This window comes from Mus pahari, chromosome 3 (genome assembly GCF_900095145.1).
Source record: "Mus pahari chromosome 3, PAHARI_EIJ_v1.1, whole genome shotgun sequence".
Taxonomy (NCBI): Eukaryota; Metazoa; Chordata; class Mammalia; order Rodentia; family Muridae; genus Mus; species Mus pahari.
In genome coordinates this window covers 60585338-60604481 of record NC_034592.1, presented here as the reverse complement: position 1 = coordinate 60604481, position 19144 = coordinate 60585338, and the positions used below count along the sequence as shown (strand labels likewise).

General features: G+C 35.0%; 1 protein-coding gene across 3 annotated transcripts in view; it reads left to right on the top strand.

The window, feature by feature from the left end:
• Lnpk (lunapark, ER junction formation factor) overlaps positions 1 to 19144 on the top strand; it is a 64524-nt gene that overhangs the window by 16193 nt on the left and 29187 nt on the right. For all 3 annotated transcript variants that reach the window (XM_021193501.2, XM_021193499.2, XM_029536462.1), the window contains exons 5-8: positions 8613 to 8671; positions 12546 to 12586; positions 15631 to 15714; positions 15800 to 15851. In XM_021193501.2, coding sequence (XP_021049160.1) covers positions 8613 to 8671; positions 12546 to 12586; positions 15631 to 15714; positions 15800 to 15851 — 236 coding nt within the window. The remainder of the gene's footprint in view (positions 1 to 8612; positions 8672 to 12545; positions 12587 to 15630; positions 15715 to 15799; positions 15852 to 19144) is intronic.

The window sequence follows — 19144 nt, the reverse complement described above, 5'->3', positions numbered from 1 at the left end:
TTTCAGCTGAGGAAATGCCTCCATGAGATCCAGCTGTAAGGCATCTTCTCAATTAGTGATCAAGGGTGGGAACGCACCTTGTGGGTGGTGTTATCCCTGGGCTGGTAGTCCTGGGTTCTATAAGAAAGCAAGCTGAGCAAGCAAGGGGAAGCAAGCCAATAAGAAATATCCCTCCATGGCCTCTGCATCAGCTCCTGCTTCCTGACCTTGAGTTCCAATCCTGACCTCCTTAGGTGATGAACAGCAATGTGGAAAATGTAAGCTGAATAAACCCTTTCCTCCCCAACTTGGTTCTTGGTTATAATGTTTGTGCAGGAATAGAAACCCTGACTTAAGACATTTTCTCCTACAGTGTGTCCTGGACTGCTGTGTGTCACTATAGTTAGTGCTTTGTGATTTGATACATTGCAGAATCATTTCTCTCTCCCCTTGTCTTATTCTCCTTTACCCCAGTCTCTACTGTTGCAGCTCCTATTTTAGTTAGCTCTTCACTTGGAAAGCACAAGCCAAGTTAGGTAACAAAGAATAGATGGCCTTTTCACTCAGTGACAATCAGCATGAAACAAATTACAGGTGTGAAAGTGGATATTGTGGCAAGTAAGAAACCCCCCGGGTGTGGCGTTTTATTTGGAGTGTGAGCTGTTGCTTAAGCTTAGTTGGACTTTTTTTCTTGGGAATATTTCTGAGGGCTAGACTAGAATTTACTTCCAAGTATTGGAAGCAGAAGAAACAGTAAAACATTATTACTTTATTCTCCACATTTTTATATTTATTAGACCACTTATAAATTTGATATGTTCAAAATGTCCAAAGTGTGACAACTATCTTGGAGATGCTTATACTAAAGAGGTTAAAGATCAAGACAGAGGACTCATAATCTAGTCATAGCTATTCCAAAACTACTCTTTGTGATAGAATATCAATACTTTATATAAAATGCCTTGAGAATTTAGTTCATCTTCACATTGTTATATAGTATGGGTGAACTGTAGATTCTGTTATTGTTTTCTAGAACATAGAGGTTCAGTAGATAAGCATTTTTTCAATTCTTTTTTCAATTTAAATATGCATTTTTGGTACTGAGGATCAACCCTCAGGCCTTATACATGCTAAACAAATGCTCTGCTAGGGATATTTCTAGCGTAAGGTTGATTTTTACCCCTCAACCCTCTAGTACTAAGACTCAAACGCCCTGGGCTTCACATATGCTAGGCAAGTACTCTACCATCCTCTAGCCCCACTAAATTATAATCAAAATGCAACATTTAGTTCATAGACATCATTAGACTTTGTCACAGGGAGGGAAGGTTTGGGTATACTTAGACATTTGTAACCATATTATGTTGGCAGATATGCATTGCTTTAGGAATTGATTTTTTTGTTTTCTTTGAAATAGTTTCTCAGTATATAGTCCATGGGGCCTCTAACTAGTAATTCTCTTGAGTGATGGGAATATAGGAGTGTACCACATGCCTGCCTGAGTTGGCTACATAGACACACACACACACACACACACACACACATGCACACACACACCCTTTTTTATCCCAGTTCTGTGTGTGTTAGGCAATCATTCTATCTCTGAGCTACATCCCCAACCCTTTCTTTTTAGTTTTTATTTTGAGACAGGGTCTTGCTCAGTGAATCAGGCTGGCCTTGAAGTCATCCTGTAGCTTGGACAAAACCTGGAACTTTTGATTTTTCTACTTCAGCTTCCTAAGTGGCTGGATTAAAGGCCTGCATCACATATATACATCATGTATGTGAGTGTCCTCTCCTCCCCCTTTAATTTTATGTGGTGTTTAAGATCAACTCAAGGCCTCATGCATGCTAGGTAATTATTTACAACTGAACTGTGTTCAGTTCTAGTTGGTTCATTTTAAGGTGAACTCCTTTTAAGTGTGTGTGTGTGTGTGTGTGTGTGTGTGTGTATGAGGTGATTTAACTCTGGGCCAGGCCATGCATGCTAGACAAGCACTCTTCCACTTAGTTATACTTCCAGCCTATTATATCATTTTATAAGCTGTCTTATGTATTCTTTGTCTCTTTTCCCCCTCCTTCCCTTCCTTCTCTCCTTCACTTTCTTTTTTCTTTAGACATTTTATTCTCTATAATTTCAGAAATTAATTACTATAAAAGTTGATATTCCCAGAGGAGTTAACCATGGGTTTCCTCCATGGTGTTTTTGTTTGTTTGTTTTTAAATTAAGATCTTTTTTATTGTTTTCTCTTACAGTGGGACTCTGGGGAAGAAATTTAAGCAAGAAAATTGAGAAAGGTGCTCATGTTTCTGTTTCTTTTTTTTATAGCCCTACTTTAATTGGAAGCTGTTAAGAATACTTTGATCTTAGTTACTTTTCTATTGAGGTGACAAAAATACTATGACCAAGGTAACTTAGAAAGAACTTAATTTGGAGCTTATGGTTCTCAAGGTTAGAGTCCATGATGATCATGGCAGGGGGAACATGGTAGTGGGCAGGCAGGCAGAAAGGCAGGCAGGCATGGTGGTATGGTGCTGGAACAATGGGTAAGAGAAAACATCCACGGGGCAGAGAGGGCACAGTGGAGATGACTGGGCTTATTGAAACCCCAGAGCTCCCTCCACTGACACATCTCCAACAAGGCCACACCTCCTAATCCCTTCCAGACACTTCTACCAACTGGGACCAAGTATTCAAATATATGAACTTAAGGAGACCATTCTTGTTCAAACCAGTACATACAAATTTCATTTTTCCTAGCTACTGGATATTTCCTGAGTTTAGTTAGAAGACTGGCAAACACAGCCTTTTGAAATAAGTTCAATCAGCCAGCCTACTATTTCTTCCTTCCCTCTCTCTCTCCTTCTTCATTCTCTCCCTCCCTTTCATCTCTCTCTTCCCCTCCTCATTCCCTCCCTCCCTTTCTCTTGAAGTACAGTATGTCCTTATGTGAGGAAATGTTATAATGAAACCCATTATTTTATATAAATAATCTGTGGTAATAAATTTAAAAAGATAAATTCTCTTTCTCTAGTTAAGTCTTTTTTTGTGTGTGGTGTTAACATATGTACCTTCTATTTTATTTGTCCCTGGTATGTCTCTTTTCATTATTTTCAGTTTCAAAGTCAGCTTAAATTAATGATTAGATTTTATCTTATGATCTAGTATGGCAGTCTCCCTTTGAGTTTCTAGTTTTAAGTTTAGTGCACTTTCCTGATAGGAGTTAGGTTTAGTTTTGAAATATAATGTACTTTAAAAAGAAGTTTTAAAATAAAAAATGACTTACCATATGTTTATTTTTGTGCCAGTTATTTGTGGGAGACTTATTTGGGATTAATGGAATATCTTCATCTGTGTTCTAGATTGACTGGAATTTTCTTTATTATCTAGATTTTTGTGTGAAATTTTATCTTTTCCTAGCTAGTGAAGTTAGGCTACTGTATTTTCTTATGGGTCAGAATCTCTTTTCTCCTTTCCTGTCATAGAAATACTGACTGCTCTTTAGAAATAGAGCACTTTTGAATAATTTTTTTTATCTCTTCCTTTTCTTTAGTTATGTTTCTTATTTTGCTGACATGAGTTATAGACTTTATACTTGGAAAGGTTTATCCTGCTGGCCTCTTTGTGACTATTCCGAAGTTTGGGTTTTATAGCTACAATTCAAGTTTTACCAGAAAAGGAGATTACATTTTTATTTTTATCTTGTTTGAATGATTTCTAAGGCTGGAATTGGGTGAGAATGGAGAATGTGCTATTATTAGCCCTTTTACACACACACACACTTTCAAAACCATCTCTCTGTTTTTTCATAAATTTCATTTAATTATTAGGAGAGGAAAGCCTTAGACGAGATAAGTAGAGCATGGATCCCTGAATTACTGTAATTATGTTTCTAAATTTTATAATAAAATACAAAATAATTTCCTTTAACTTAGCCCTAAAGAGTAAGAACTTGTGTATGAATGAAGAATGGCAACAGAACATTTTTAAGAGCAAGGTCTTTTTAAATCGTGGAAAGTGGACACAAGAAGTATTGTTTGGTAGCTGATTTTTCTTAGGAGTAGTTCTGATAAAAACTGAAAGGATTTACTGTTCAGAAATGGGGGCAGTTTTGGTTTGAGGAGAATATATCCCAATTCTTATAGTTACATTTTAAAAGTTATATATACTATTTAAAAAGTATATACTCATTTAAGAGAAATCTGTTTTTTCATCTTTACCATCTCTGCAACCCCTTTCCGGTTTCATTTCCTCTCTGTATTTTTTTCCCTTCTAAATCTCTCTCAGAGTACAGCTGTTACTCTTATCTATGATTTTGGTTTCAGTTGTCTATGGCTGACCACAATCTGAAAATAACTAAATGGAATATTCTATAAGTAAAAAAGCCACAACTTAAAGTTGCTGGTCTGAGTAATTTTTTTTTTTTTTTTTTTTCTTTTTCGAGACAGGGTTCTCTGTGTAGCCCTGGCTGTCCTGGAACTCACTCTGTAGACCAGGCTGTCCTCGAACTCAGAAATCCGCCTGCCTCTGCCTCCCGAGTGCTGGGATTAAAGGCGTGGGCCACCACTGCCCGGCTGGTCTGAGTAATGTGATGGCATTTATACCACACTGCCCTGCCCAGAATGCCAGCCGTCCCCTTGTTCAGTGGATATTTACTATAACATGTGACCTCTCAGTCTCTTAGTGGCCCTCTTGGTTATCAGATCGATTGTCCAAGATATCACAATCTTTTAGCTAACTCTAACTTTTACTCTAATAAATGAGCCCAAAACACTAGAGTAGTACCTCAAAGAATGCATCATGGAGGCCAAGTTAACTCTGGTCAGGGTAGCAATGCTCTATGGCATCTAAGAAAAACCCATCTGTACAGTAGTTCTCAACCTGTGGGTCACAATTCCTTTGGGTGTTGCACATCAGATATCCTGAATATCAGATATTTACATTATGACTCACAACAGCAAACTTACATTTATGAAGTAGTAACAAAGTAATTTTGTGATTGTGGGTCACCACAGCATGAGAAACTGTATTAAAGTGTCACAACATGAGCAAGGCAGTGATGCAAAGGATTCAGTCCATCTGCATTTCAGGTATCACTGGGGAGGGGCGTTGTAGGAGTTTGGGGGGGCATATTTCTTGTAAATAAGAGGGGACTGTTTTCTGGGGATTCACTACGAATAAGGGATGCTTAACTTCTCTCCTTATCTCTTCCCTTGAAAAAGACAATGCTTAATAGCTCTTCGCTGCTTAGGTAGCTGCTGTAAGAATCATGTTGGAATCTAGTGTTAGTTATTTGTTTTCCTATTCTAAAACCATATCATCACAATTTTGAGGTGTGTATGAATTATCTATAGCTATGTAGCAAACTGTCCCAGAATTTAATCACTTAATAAGTCCCTTACAGTTGCTGAAGGACAAGAACTCTTGGGAGCAGCTTAGTTGGGTAACTGTTTCAGAGTCTTTTGTGCTTGTATAAATTACAGTTAAGCTGTTGGCTTGGGCTGCCGTCATCTGAAGGCCTGACTGAGTCTGCAGTCATAGCAGATAAAGTCATTGCAGAGTTTACGTCTGCAGCCATCCAGTTTCTGGCTTCATTTATTTTTGCCTTCGCTCGACTTCATTCTGTTATTATATTTGTTTGCTTGTTTCCTGGAGATCTTTGTCTTTTTATTAGGCCATATCTTGTAAATCTATGCTTATGTGTGGATTTATCTCCCTTGCTGCAGTTATAAATCATGCCAGAGCTGATTGTTTTGCCACTTTCAAAGTAGATTCTGAACCTAAATACAGTGAGGACATCTGGAATAGTTTTAGGCATTTTTTGGTAATCTCTTCAAATCTGCTTTGAGTCTTGCTTAGCAAGTTTCAGTCCTTCATTAGGTGTTTCCCACAGGCTCATTGACTTTCAAAGTCAGTGATCCAAGAGAGAAAGAACAAGAGGGACCCAAAGCTGAGCTCTGTCTAACTTTGTCTTTACTATCACCTCTGTCACAACCAGTCAGTCCTGGTTGTGAGAGGACTGTTGAAGGCGGAGTATGAGGAGGCAAGACTGACAGGGCGCTAGGACTGGAGCTCCTTTTCTCCTGACAGAGCAGCCAGTGCTCTTAGCTACTGAGCCACCTCTCAGCTTGTGTTGTTGGTTTCCTTTTTTTGTACACTATGAGAAATAATTAGCTAGTTTCCATTCTAACTTGAGGATGTTCAGTTTTTCCAGTGTCATTTGCTAAAAAGGCTGTATATTTTTGTCATCTTTGTCAAGTCAGGTGGTTGTCACTGTATGGGTTTATATAGCTCTGTAGTATAACTTGGAATTAGGTAGATGATACCTCCAGTGCCTGTGCATGCATGCGTGTACACGCAGTGCACATGTATGCACACACACACACATATTTTTGTGAGGAATGATATTGGAATTTTGGTAGGGATTGCATTGAATGAGTCTGTAGATTGCTTTTGGTAATATAGTCATTCTCACAGTCTTAATTCTTCTAGTCCTTGAGCGTGGATCTGGGAGATACGTTTTTTAGTGTCTTAAATTTCTTCAGTTTTACAAAGTTTTCATTGTAGGGGGTCTTACATTTCTGTGGCTAAGTTTCTTCTAAGTATTTAATTTTTTTTCTTGAAGCAATTGTAAATGGGATTGTTTTCCCAATTGTTTGTCAGCTCTGTTCCTATTTGTACCTAGGAAAGCTGCTATTTAAATGTTAATTTTGTATCCTTCTTTGAGAATTTTTATCAGTTTATTGGGGGAGTTTTTAGGGTCTCTTATGTGTAAAGTTCCATCAAATACAAATAAGGATACTTTGGCCTTTTTCTTTCCTATTTGTATCTTTTGTTTCCTTATCTTGTCTTAGTGCTGTAGCTGGCTTTAAACAGGACTCGATTATATCAGAGTAGAGATAGTAGACAACTTTTCTTGCGCTTGATTTTAGGTAATGCTTTGAGTGTTTTCCCACTTAGTATAGTGTTGGCTATAGGTTTGTTTTATATAGCTTTATTATGTTTTTAATTACTACTTTCCTCAGAGCTTTTTAAAATCTTTCCATGAAAAGGTATTGGATTTTGTTAAAAGCTCTTCCTGTGTTTATTGAGATGATCACATGATTTCTGTCTTAGAGTTCATTTATGTGGTGCATTATATTTATTGATTGTATATGTTCTTGCACTATCCCTATATTTATGGAACAAAATCAGCATGGCATGGCAGATGATCTTTTTGATACTTTCTTGAATTATATTTTAAATATTTTGTATAATTTTTATATTTCTATGGTCTTTAGGGAATCTATAGCCTATAATTTTCTTGTTTTCTGCTTTTTGTATCAAGATAATACTGCCTTCATAAAAAAAGTTTGGTAGTGTTTTTTTCCATTCTATATGATGTAGTAGTCTAAGAAGCATTGGTGTTAGTTCTTTAAAAGTCAAATAGAATTTATTAGTAAATCCATCTGAGTTTCTTTGATTTGGGCAATTTTATTATTATTATTGACTCAATTTAATTGCTTGTTATGATCAATTTTTAATCTTTTCATGTGTGTGTGTGTGTGTGTGTGTGTGTGTGTGTGTGTATGTGTGTGTGGGGTGGCAGACATACCATGATATACTTATGAAAGACAGTGGACAGTACTGTGGGCCGATTATATGTGGGTTCTGGTGGTTGATGTCAAGTTGTCAGGTTTTCACAGTACTTTGACAAACAGAGCCATCTGGCTGGCCTATGGTTGCCTGTATTTAGAGTAGAGATGACTTTGACAGCCTTGTGATAGGATTGTTTGCTGAGTTTCTCTTAATTCGTTTAATATTATTGGACATATTTAGTAGTACAAAGCCTAAAAAGTTACTACCATAACATTTTAAAAGGAGACATTTATTAGCTAAATTTTATTTTTCAAGTATTTATTTGAAAGTAAGGTTTTTTTTCTCCTCTGAACTTCTTTCTCCAGATAGCTTATTCTATTAAATAAAGAAGATCTCTTCAATGTTAAATGGTAGGGATTGTGTAATAGTACTCTTGTTTGGAAAAGCAAAACATGCTTGCCTGTTAACACAAGGGAACAGATAGGAAACAGTTTTTGGAACTAATATTTACTTAGAATGCATTCTTGAGGTTGGAGAGATGGCTCAGTGGTTAAGAGCTTGTGCTGCTTTTTCAGAGAACTCGAGTTCAGTTCCCAGCATCCATGTTAGTAGGTTTCCAACTGTAACTTCAGCTTCAGGCAATTTTATGTCTTCTGGCCTCTTTGGGCATCCCTACACATATGTACATACAAATGCGCATACACATACACATAAATACAATAGAATTAATAAAAGAAAGCATTCTATAGGGCTGTTCTTAATGCTTTGGGGGATTAATAGACCCTTTGGAAATTGACAAAAGCAATGGTTTCTCTAGAGAAATGTATTCTATAGTTCCAGGAGGAACTCTAGGAGGCCCCTGGGATTCAGGTTGAGAACTCATCTATTGAAATGTCAGTGATCCTCTGGTATTCTTAACAAAACAATCAGTTTTTGATTTTCGAGATGTACAGAGAAACGCCTAACTCTAATTGAAACTGTTTATTTTTGCCTGTAGATTCTAATTTACCTCTTGTAATGATGGATTTTGTTTTGAACTTTGCTTCCTCTCTAGCATCTGGACATTAAGAACTGTGCTTATTTTCTTCTTTTCCAAGAGAACAGAGAGAAATAGTAAGTTTAAATATTTTTTGTAAATCTATATTAAGGAAACAAACAAACTCATCTTATTGTGTGCTATTTTATAAGCCAATTATGAAATGGTTTGAGATGATAGTGTGGTGTGTCAGATTGTTTGCTGTACAACATAACAAAGGTCATGAGTATAAGAAGGTTCTGTCTGTATGTGTCAATTCTTATTTAGGTTTTTTTTTTTTTTTTTTTACACGAAACATTTTTAAATAAAAGCAAATTGTATTTGTTAAATTAATCTTTGTAGACAACATTGGTATAGAGTAAAATATAGTACATAGGTACTTGTTCTTTTTATTCATTTTATTTTATGTACATGTGGGTTCTACTTGCATGTGTGTTCCTGGTACCTGTGGAGTCCAGGTGAGGTCAGTGGATCCCTTGGATCTGTAACTGGAGTCACAGATGGTTATGAGTGGCTGTGTGGGTGCTGGGAATTAAACCTGGGTCCTCTTCAAGAGCAGAGAGTGCTTTTAACCACCAAGCCATCTCTCTAGCTTTTTCTTTTAACTGTATTACTCTCATTAACATCACAGCCCTTTAGCTTGGTTTTAGTTGAAATATACAAATACAAAAATCTGCTTCTATGTTTTATATATGTGCAAGTTGTAAAGATTTTTTTTCAGGGCTTAGAAAGTATCTTGCTGGGTGGTGGTACCTTTAATCCCAGCACTCAGGAGGCAGAGGCAGGTGGATCTCTATGAGTTTGAAGCCTGCTTGGTGTACAGAGTGAGTTCTAGGACAGCCAGGGCTATTCAGAAAAACCCTGTCTTTAAAAACAAACAAACAAAAAAACTTAAAGAAACTTATTAATTAAAAATTGTTTCAGGCAATATATTCTGACCATTGTTTGCCCTCCCTCAACTGCTCCCAGATCCTCCCTGCCTAGCTCCATACTTTCTCTCTTTAGAAAAAAAAAGAACTGGTTAAAATAAAACAATAAAAAAAGCAAAACAAAGAAAAATCGCAAGAAACTCACATACCCAGATATGTAAAAAACAAAATACAAAAACCACACAAAATCACAAATCATAATACAGAAGCAAAAGACCAGTAAGACAAATAAGAAAAAGTTCAACCAAAGCAATGTGAGACAAAAAGTCTGCAAAAATGCCTCTAAGTTGCTTTTGTGTTGGCTATCTCCTGTGGGGCATGGGTCCTATTCAAGTGTGGTTAATATACCCAGTGAGACTCCACTGGAGAAAACTCCTTTCTTTTGCAAGAAGATGTCATTTGGAGACAGTTTTTTGGTTAGGGGCAGGGAGATGGTGTTCACATCTGCCTTTCATGTCTGGCTTGAATCTGTGCGAGCTCTGTCCATGCTGCTACAAGCCTCTGAGTTGATATGTGAACCTTTCCTGTTTGGAAGACATTGTTTCCTTGGCTCTAACAATCTTTCTGCTGTCCCTACCACATTTTTCCCTGAGTCCTGAGAGAAGAGGTCTGAGGAAGACATCTCATTTAGAACTGAATGTTCTAAAGTCTCTCACTCTTTGCACATTGTCCAGTTGTGCATCTGTTAGTTCTCATCTACTACAAGCGAAAGTTTCTCTGATGGTTGAGTGAGGTATTGATCTCTGGGTATAGCAGAATGTCAATAGGAGTTATTTTATTGCTGTTTCTATAGCTCAGTGGTTCTCAACCTTCCTTATTCTGTGTGACTCCTTAATATAGTTTTTCATGTTGTATTGACCCCCAACCATAAAAATAGTTTTGTTGCTACTTCATAACTGTCATTTTGCTACTGTTATGAATTATAATACAAGTATTTGATATACAGATGGTCTTGAGCAATGCCTGTGAAAGGGTCATTTGACGCCCTCAACGGTTGAGTACTGTTGCTTTAGCAGATAGTAGTATTTAGTTTTTCCCTAGGTCCATGGCCTGTCTCTTCTCAGGATTTTGGCTACCTGAGCAGTGTCAGACATGGAAAGGGCCTTAAAGCCAATCAGAGTGGTTGGTTACTCCTACAACTTTTGTGTCATTATTGCATTAGCATGTCATGCTGAGAAGTCACCATTGTAGTGCATAGGGTTTGTAGCTGAATTGCTTTCTCTGTAGTGTGCAAAGGACCTTCCAGTGCCATGAACACTACTAGTCTCACCAGGGGTGAAGGCTCTAGCAATGTACCAGCTCGACTTCTCTGTGTTCAATGAGATATATAACTTATATACCTATAGTTTATCTTAGATAAACTTTCTATATGGTATGTTTCTTTTTCTTTTCACTGTACAAAAGTGTAGTCTACTGAACTCTTGTGTACCTATGATTGACTTAAATAGTTATCAACTTATGGTCTCTCTTAATTTTATTTTGCCTTCACCTTCTTCACTGTCTATTATTTTGAGGTACATTTTAGAGAAATAAAAATATAAATATAATACATTATCATACTTTGACATGAATAAAATATTAATATAAAATATCAAATTTCTAATAGTTTTATAAGTACTACTTGATTTAAAGATAATTTTGCTTCAGTATATAAGTAAGGTTTTATGAATAGATGACCTTTAAAGTATGTATGCTCCTTACATATAATCTCACTCTGTCCAGTTTAGGATATGTGATCTAGCACAGATAACCACTTATTTTCAGACACTTTCACACTTTGCCTATTCTGTTTAAATATAATTACATGCTTAATTTCTAACAAACATATTTGAATACACTTTTTTCACTTAAAACAGCTTTACTTATTATACATGTATGTATGTGCCTGCATGTGTTTTTATAGCACATGTATGTCCAGGTGTCTGTGGAGGTTAGAAGAGGGCATTGGATCTCTGGAACTTGAGTTACAGGTGGTTGTGATGTGCCTAATACAGGTGCTGGAAACCAAACTCAGGTCCAGTGCACATGTGGAGGCGAGATAACAACTTGCAGGAGTTACTTCTTGTTTTTGCTAATTAAGTATTTCTACAGAAAAAAAAATAGAAACAATGTATTTGTAAAAGGATTTTTTTTTTTTTTGTTAAGGAATTATTTAATGTGTGTTTTGCCTTCATGTATGTATGTACACCATGAACATCTGGTGCCTGTGGAGATCAGAAGAGGCTGTCAGATTCCCTGGAACTTAGATAAAGGATGGTGGGGAGCCATCATGTGGGTGCTGGGAATTGAAGCTGAGTTCTGTGCAAGAGCAACAAGTGCCCTTAGTCTCTGAGCCGTCTCTCTAACCCTTCCTTCTTTTCTTTTTCTCTAAAATTATTTATTTTTATCTAAAAAATTATTTTTGGGGACAGAATTTCAGCCTGTAGCCCTGACATCTAGTAATTGTTATATAGATTAGGTTGGACTTGAAATCACAGGAATCTTTCTGTCTATGATTCTTCCTGGGATTAATTGTGCACACCATATCTGGCTTAACAGATATTCTTTGAAATGATTGTTCATGTTCCATTATGCTAACTTAAGTAAGTATTTAAATTTTAGAAGTCCTTAAGTTTGAAAAGCTACTGATATTATTTTGGAAGTCTCTTCTCAGGTATAATAAAGATTTTCAAAAGTCCATTAAAATAAGCAATATGCTCTTATAAACAAAGAAGTATATAAAAGGAGATTTGGTATTTGTAAATTAATGAGAATGAAATGTTCAAAGAAAAGAAAAAGTATTGATTCTGAAAAAAGTATTAAGAATTATGTTTATATAAAGTCCATTTAAATTTTTCTGAATCTTGAAATGTATAATACAGGAAGAATATGAAATGTATGGGTAAACAAAGATAATTTTTATCTTTTCATATGGGATAAATTTAGAGAAATTCTGAACTTTTTTTGTTTGCTTCACATATAGTATTTATGATGATTCTTATATCTAAGCATTTTAATATTTGATTTAAATCTTATTTTCTAGATGAAGCATTGGATGACTTAAAATCACAGAAGAAAAAGATAGTAAGTTAAATTTTATTTAAAATTAATTTATATAAATCAGTTAAGAATTGGGTAATTGGGCTGGAGAGATGGCTCAGCGGTTAAGAGCACTGACTACTCTTCCAGAGGCCCTGAGTTTAATTCCCAGCAACCACATGGTGGCTCATAACCATCTGTAATGGGATCTAATGCCCTCTTCTGGTGTGTCTGAAGACAGCTACAGTGTACTCATCATATATATAAAATAAATAAAATCTAAAAAAAAAAAGAAAATAAAAAGGAAAGAAAAGGGTAATTAATGCTTTTATATTATACCTTAGTAATTCTCCAAGGAACCCTTTATGACAGTATTTTAATGTTGAAATTAAATTATGAAGTTTTTAAAGTTAATATACAGGAAAAAGTAGTTTAGGTGTGTGGATTTTTGAATTCTGAGAATTTATGTTAATTGGAAGTCAGGAAGTAAGTAAATCACATTGGAGAACTAAATGAGGCATGGAGGGTTTTAGAACCTAGATTGTGTTAGAGCCTCAAATGGAAGAAACATGGACTCGTGTTAAGTCTTAGGTTTCCTTAGTACCATGATGCAGAGAGAGAGAGAGAGAGAGAGAGAGAGAGAGAGAGAGAGAGAGAGAGGAGAGAGACAGAGAGAGAGAGAGAGGAGAGAGAGAGATTAGTGTGAGGTTGTTATCTAAAGTTTTTAATGAGTGAATTGATCTTGGTGTTTGTCTTAGTGATTTTACATATTTTCTTAGTATTAAAGTATGGAAATGGTGGTAGTTGCTGATAGTATGATATTAAGTAGAAACTCATAAAATGAAATTTAATCAAGTATATGTGGGCAGTTTTCTGTACTTTTGTCTAGAGTGTAATAAATTGTCTTAGTTTTCTATTGATGTGACAGGGTAATCAACTTAAACTGAGGACAATTTCTTTTGGTTTCTGGCTTTCGAGGTTTTAGTCCTTGGTCACTTGCCTGTGGTGGCACAGTATCTCATGACAGAGGTGCATATTGTATGAAAATAATTTTAGATAAAATTGAAAAACATAAAGGAGAATGGGACTGGATTTATTAGTGTTTAAAATTTAATCTTATTTAAGATAAACAAATGAAACACAGACACACAGGTGATTACTTAGTGATCTGTTGGGAGTAGAGTTGTTGAAATAGCATTTTGACTTTGAGTTTTCTCTTAAAGATTATAGTTGTATCTTTTTTTTTTTTAATTTTAAACCTTTTTATCTTTTAAAACCTTTCCCTACATATATTCATTATATTTATTATGTTACATTGGATCACTTTGTACAAGTATATATTATATGTTGAGCAAGTTCCATCTAATACTACTGTGGTCCTTGCTTCCATTACTTCCCTTCGTTCCCATAGACAGTTCCACTTTCTCTTCATGTCATGTATACATGGTTTTGTGTGTGTGCCAAATTTAGGAATCACATATAGGAAAAAAATCTACAATGTTTTTCAGACTGACTTAATTTTCTTATGCTAATCATAAACCTAGCAATAGATTTTATCTGTAGTAATGCTAATTGAATCAGTAGCTACTTGCCACATTTGACTATTTACATTTTCATTATTTATAGTGAAATGAAACTGTAAACTTAATTTCTAGGTCACAAAGCAACATTTTATGTGTTCATTTACCATATTCATCTTAGTAACTTTACTGTGCCAATGTAGAAGCATTTCTGTCATTACTGAGAGTTCTATTGGATAATATAGGTCTAAAAGTCTAATGAGAGAGTCAATTCTTTAGTATTTCATGATGTTGATTTGGGGATGAATTTCATGATACTCTTTCTTTACCTCCATTCCTAATTTTTCACTAGTCCAAAGTAAATTTTACATAAGAAAATTGTTCATCTTGAGAATTTATTATAACTTTGAAATAACTAGTAAACTATTTTTGTTTTACTAAATTGAGAGTTATAAGTCATTCCTCTAAGGACTTAAATTTTTATGTTTAATGGGCAGTCTATTAACTATAATTCTGGCAAGGCATTTCTTTTAAAATTATGCTTTAACTAAGTAAATGTGGTGTGGGCTACTTATTAAGATAAGTGTCTTGGAATGAATAGGACATATAACAAATATAAGTGGTTATTGGTCACCAAGAAGGAAAGGGTCATGTTCCAATTTTTCCAAAAGCATTTTATATTGCTCACTAATAATTTGTCATAACTGACTGTCTTGTACTAAAATTTTACTTTTTCTGATATTGGACCATAACTGTTGAAGTATTTACTAGTGATTACTTACTTTTAAAATTGAACCCCCATATTAGGCTTATAAAGTGCTATAACAATGAAGCTTTTAATTACAGTCTCTAGTGTGAGCATAGAACTTAGTAAAAACTTTACTTAAATTCCGTGACTGGTTTTTCTTCTTCTTCTAAAGATGTTTGAATCTAAGTAAGAAAAGAGGATGGGGAGAAGGTTTGTTTTTGAGTCACTTGAGCAAATTCCATGGCTGTTCCCTCAGTTAGAGTTTTCACCATGTTTGCAGCAAGCTAATTGCTTCTGCTAATAAATAATCTAAAATCGATGCTGACAGCAGTTAATTGGCACAGAGATTTTATTTTGTAAAGCTCTTGGCTAATGACCTTCTTAAATTAATAGCATTAAGTGCTGTGAGGAAATAAATCTGAGGAATTGCCTGTCATTTGCTTGTCATGTCTAATAACTTCCAATAATGATGGCTGATAGATTTTTGCACATTCCATTATTGAAGTTGGTGCATGTAATTATTCTCCTCATTATATGTAAACAATTAGTGATATTTGGTATTTCCTTGCAGTAAAGCTGTTAAAATGCAAGTAACGTATTAGAAGTTAGACACTATTTTAAAAGCTTAGATTTTTATTACTTGATTGCAGGAAAATCTTTCAATTTAGATACATTTGCTAGAAATAAGTACAAAAAGGAGGGAGTTACTTTATCTTCCTTAATTCTAAGATTGATACTTTAATACTTTTTGAATAAGATTTATAAAAAATTAATAGTATATGTTTCAGAATTTAACAATTAATGGAAATTTTTGTTTGTAGCTTGAAGAAGTCATGGAAAAAGAAACTTATAAGACAGCTAAGTTAATTCTTGAAAGGTTTGATCCAGACTCAAAGAAAGCAAAGGTAAAACTGATAACACTATTTTTCCATTACAACTTATCCAATGTAATAGGATACTGTATAATTTAAACATTATTGTAATTGACAGGAGTTTGAGCCGCCATCTGCTGGAGCAGCTGTAACTGCAAAGCCAGGACAAGGTAAATAACTTTGTAGAAACTGCTGCTGCTGTTGGAAAGATCCGTATTTATCCAAGTGAGTTTACAAATGTGTGTTGGTGGTGTGTAAAAAGTTAAATGCTTTTATGTTAGTTTATTTTTGGTAATCTGACATATTACTTATGGTAGATAACACTAATTATATTTTGTTTTTGTTTTGTGGGAATATGTTGATAAGTTAGAATATTGAGTAAGAGATTAAAGTATATAGTTTGTTTTAATCTGAAAATATAACTATTTTCACCTATATTTTATAAGATTTCACCTTGTAAATAATAATCTTTGAAATATATTAATATCTTCATTTTTATGATTTCCTTCTGGAGAATGAAGGTTTTTGCGAAGGCTAAAGTTTTTTTCTAAAAGAACACATTTACTTAATAAGAAAGTAAAGTAATTTAAAAATGAGAAAAAAGAAAACTGAATTTCATATAATAGCAAATTTTTGAAGTTGTATTATGTACCATACAATCATCATCATCACATTAATTATGTAAATTTTCAAGTCATTTTATTTTAATTTATTATTATTATTGTGTGTGCCATGTACCAAGGCTTACATGTAGAGGTCAGAGGACAGCTCTGTGGAGTTGACTCAGTCCTTCTCCTTTGATGTGGGTCATAGGGATTGAACTCAGGCTCTCAGACTGGGAAAGGAAGTGCCTTTACCTAGTGAGTTACTTCATCTGCCTCTAGAAGTCATTTTAAATGCTGATATAAAACTATCTCCTAAAGTAGGTGTGAAAAATATTTTGAGTTTGCATTAGCTTTTAATTTTTGTATTTTTATTTTCACTAGAATCTGGTAAGTGTTTTAGATTTTGTGGCCTTGAAGAATATCAAATACATAGAAAAACTGCAGTTCTCATCTTTGCAAAGCTGAAGCTTGATTTAAAGTTACACTAGCATTTATAGCTTTGAGAAGGTAATCTTTTCTAAATATCCACAAGGACTGTGCAGATTAAATGAGTCACATTTTTATGTTTTCTAATTGATATTGCCAAGTGCGAAGAATTTACTCTCTTGGTCTTTATAACTAGGATTTTGGGTTACAGAAATATTAATTTGTTGTTTTTCTCTTTCTTTTTTCTTTTTTTTTTTTGATCTTTTGGTAAAAGTTCATATACCATTAAAATTATATATATATATATGTGTGTGTGTGTGTGTGTGTGTTTCTTGTGCAATTCCCATTTCATAATCAGTATAGTTTACACATCTGTTAAGCAATCATAGAAAAACTTTTGTTATATGTGAAGCATTTTAAAAAATTTATTTATGTTCTACCTACATGTACATGTGCATGCCAGAAGAGGGCTTCAGATCCCATTACAGATGGTTGTGAGCCATCATATGGTTTCTGGGAATTGAACTCAGGACCTCTGGAAGATCAGACAATGTTCTTAACCACTGAGCCATTTCTCCAGTCCTAAACAATTTTGTGTATATAGTACTAATTCTTAAAAGATAATGAATTCATAGAAGCAGAGTATGAAATTGTTTCCCAAGATATAGGGTTTATGAGAGCAATAGGGAGGTATTGGTCAAAGGACAGAATTGTAGTTATAAAGGTGAATAAGATGCCTAGATGGCTGATGTGCAGTCTGGTGACTATAGTTAGCATTGCTGTATTGTATTGTGTACTTGAAACTTAGAAAGACTGGGTTTTATGTGTTCTCTCCACATACAGAAAAACTGGTATAATGGATATGGCTAATTAGCTTGACTGTAGGAATCATTTAATGGTGTGTTAAGAAATCTTTTGAATAAGTAATACTGCTGGCAAATATGTTTTTTAATGTGTTACTTACAGGAAGCTGTGGTCATTACTTTAAAAAACTTTCTTAGGTATTTTATCATTCAGTTAAAGTAAATTATTTTGAGAATTTAAGTGTTACTTAGACACTTTCAAGAACCAAATGAAATTTTTCTTCTAACACCAAATCATGATTATAGAAAAATTGCTGATATTTTCGTTTGCTTTGGATACTTGTGCTGCTTCTGGATAGTCTTAGAGAGAATTCATATTTACCTCTAATATGATCCATCATTTGAGTGCACACATTGAAGGAGTGCACAGGCCAGCGGAAGCAGTGGGTAAAGCACTTGCTGCTAAGCATGATGTCCTAAGTTCCATGCCTAGGATCCGCATGCTGGAAAGAGAGCTGACTCCTGCTAGTGTCCTCTGACTGCCACATGTGCACCATGGCCTACAGATTCCTTCACCTCAAATTAATAAAGATGTTAAAATGTACTGAATGCTTAACAGGCAGATACCTTAGTGAGTAAAGATAACAGTGTATCATTTTTTAACCTTAAAAAATTAATAACTATGTGTAGGGGGATGCTGTTGTGTATGTATAGGGGGATGCTTTTGTGTATGTGTAGGGGGATGCTATGGTCTATGTGTAGGGGGAATGCTATGGTGTATGTGTAGGGGGATGCTGTTGTATATGTGTAGGGGGAATGCTATGGTGTATGTGTAGGGGGATGCTGTTGTGTATGTGTAGGGGGATGCTGTTGTTTGTGCAGCTGTGCATGCATGTGGAGGCCAGAGGACACTCATGTTGTCACATTCTTCAGGTGCCATTTACTTTGGGTTCAGAGGCAGGGTCTCTCAGCCTCTCCGAGTGGGCTGGGTTGGTGGCTAACAAGCTCCAGAGATCCTGTCTCTGCCTTCCCAGCACTGAAACTCCACGCCTGTGTTTTCATTTTGTGGTCCTGGAAGTTGAACTCAGGTACAACTACTTGAGCAACACACATTTTACTGCTTTACTGTTTTCCCAGTCCCATCCCCTTCAAAAAATTTAGAACTTGAAATATAGTATTTCTTTTGGGTATATTCTAGGATATCTTATTCTTAGCATATAATTACAGTTTTGGATTTTTTTCTTACATTTAAAAAATTCTAAATTATGTTATAATTTTATTCTACTTTTTGGGAATTATACTTATGTTGTTTAGTCTTATTTAATATCTTTTAGTTTCCTATCTTTTTGTTTACTTGAGACAGGGTTTTGCTCTGTAGCCCAGATGTCTATAATTTGTCAGTTCTCCCGCCCCATTGTAGCTTCCTGTGGTTTTTATAGGTGGCATAGTCACGTAGTTTTTGATTTTATGTTTGTTAGTTCTGGGTTTCTGTTAGTTTGAAATCTTTAGTTTTGCCACACTGCATGCTAGCTTTCCCTTTCTCTCCTGCTCCCTTCTTTTCCCTTTAGTTGATAGTGAGCACAAGTACTGAAAAAAAAAAATATATGTATGTGTGTGTGTATATATATA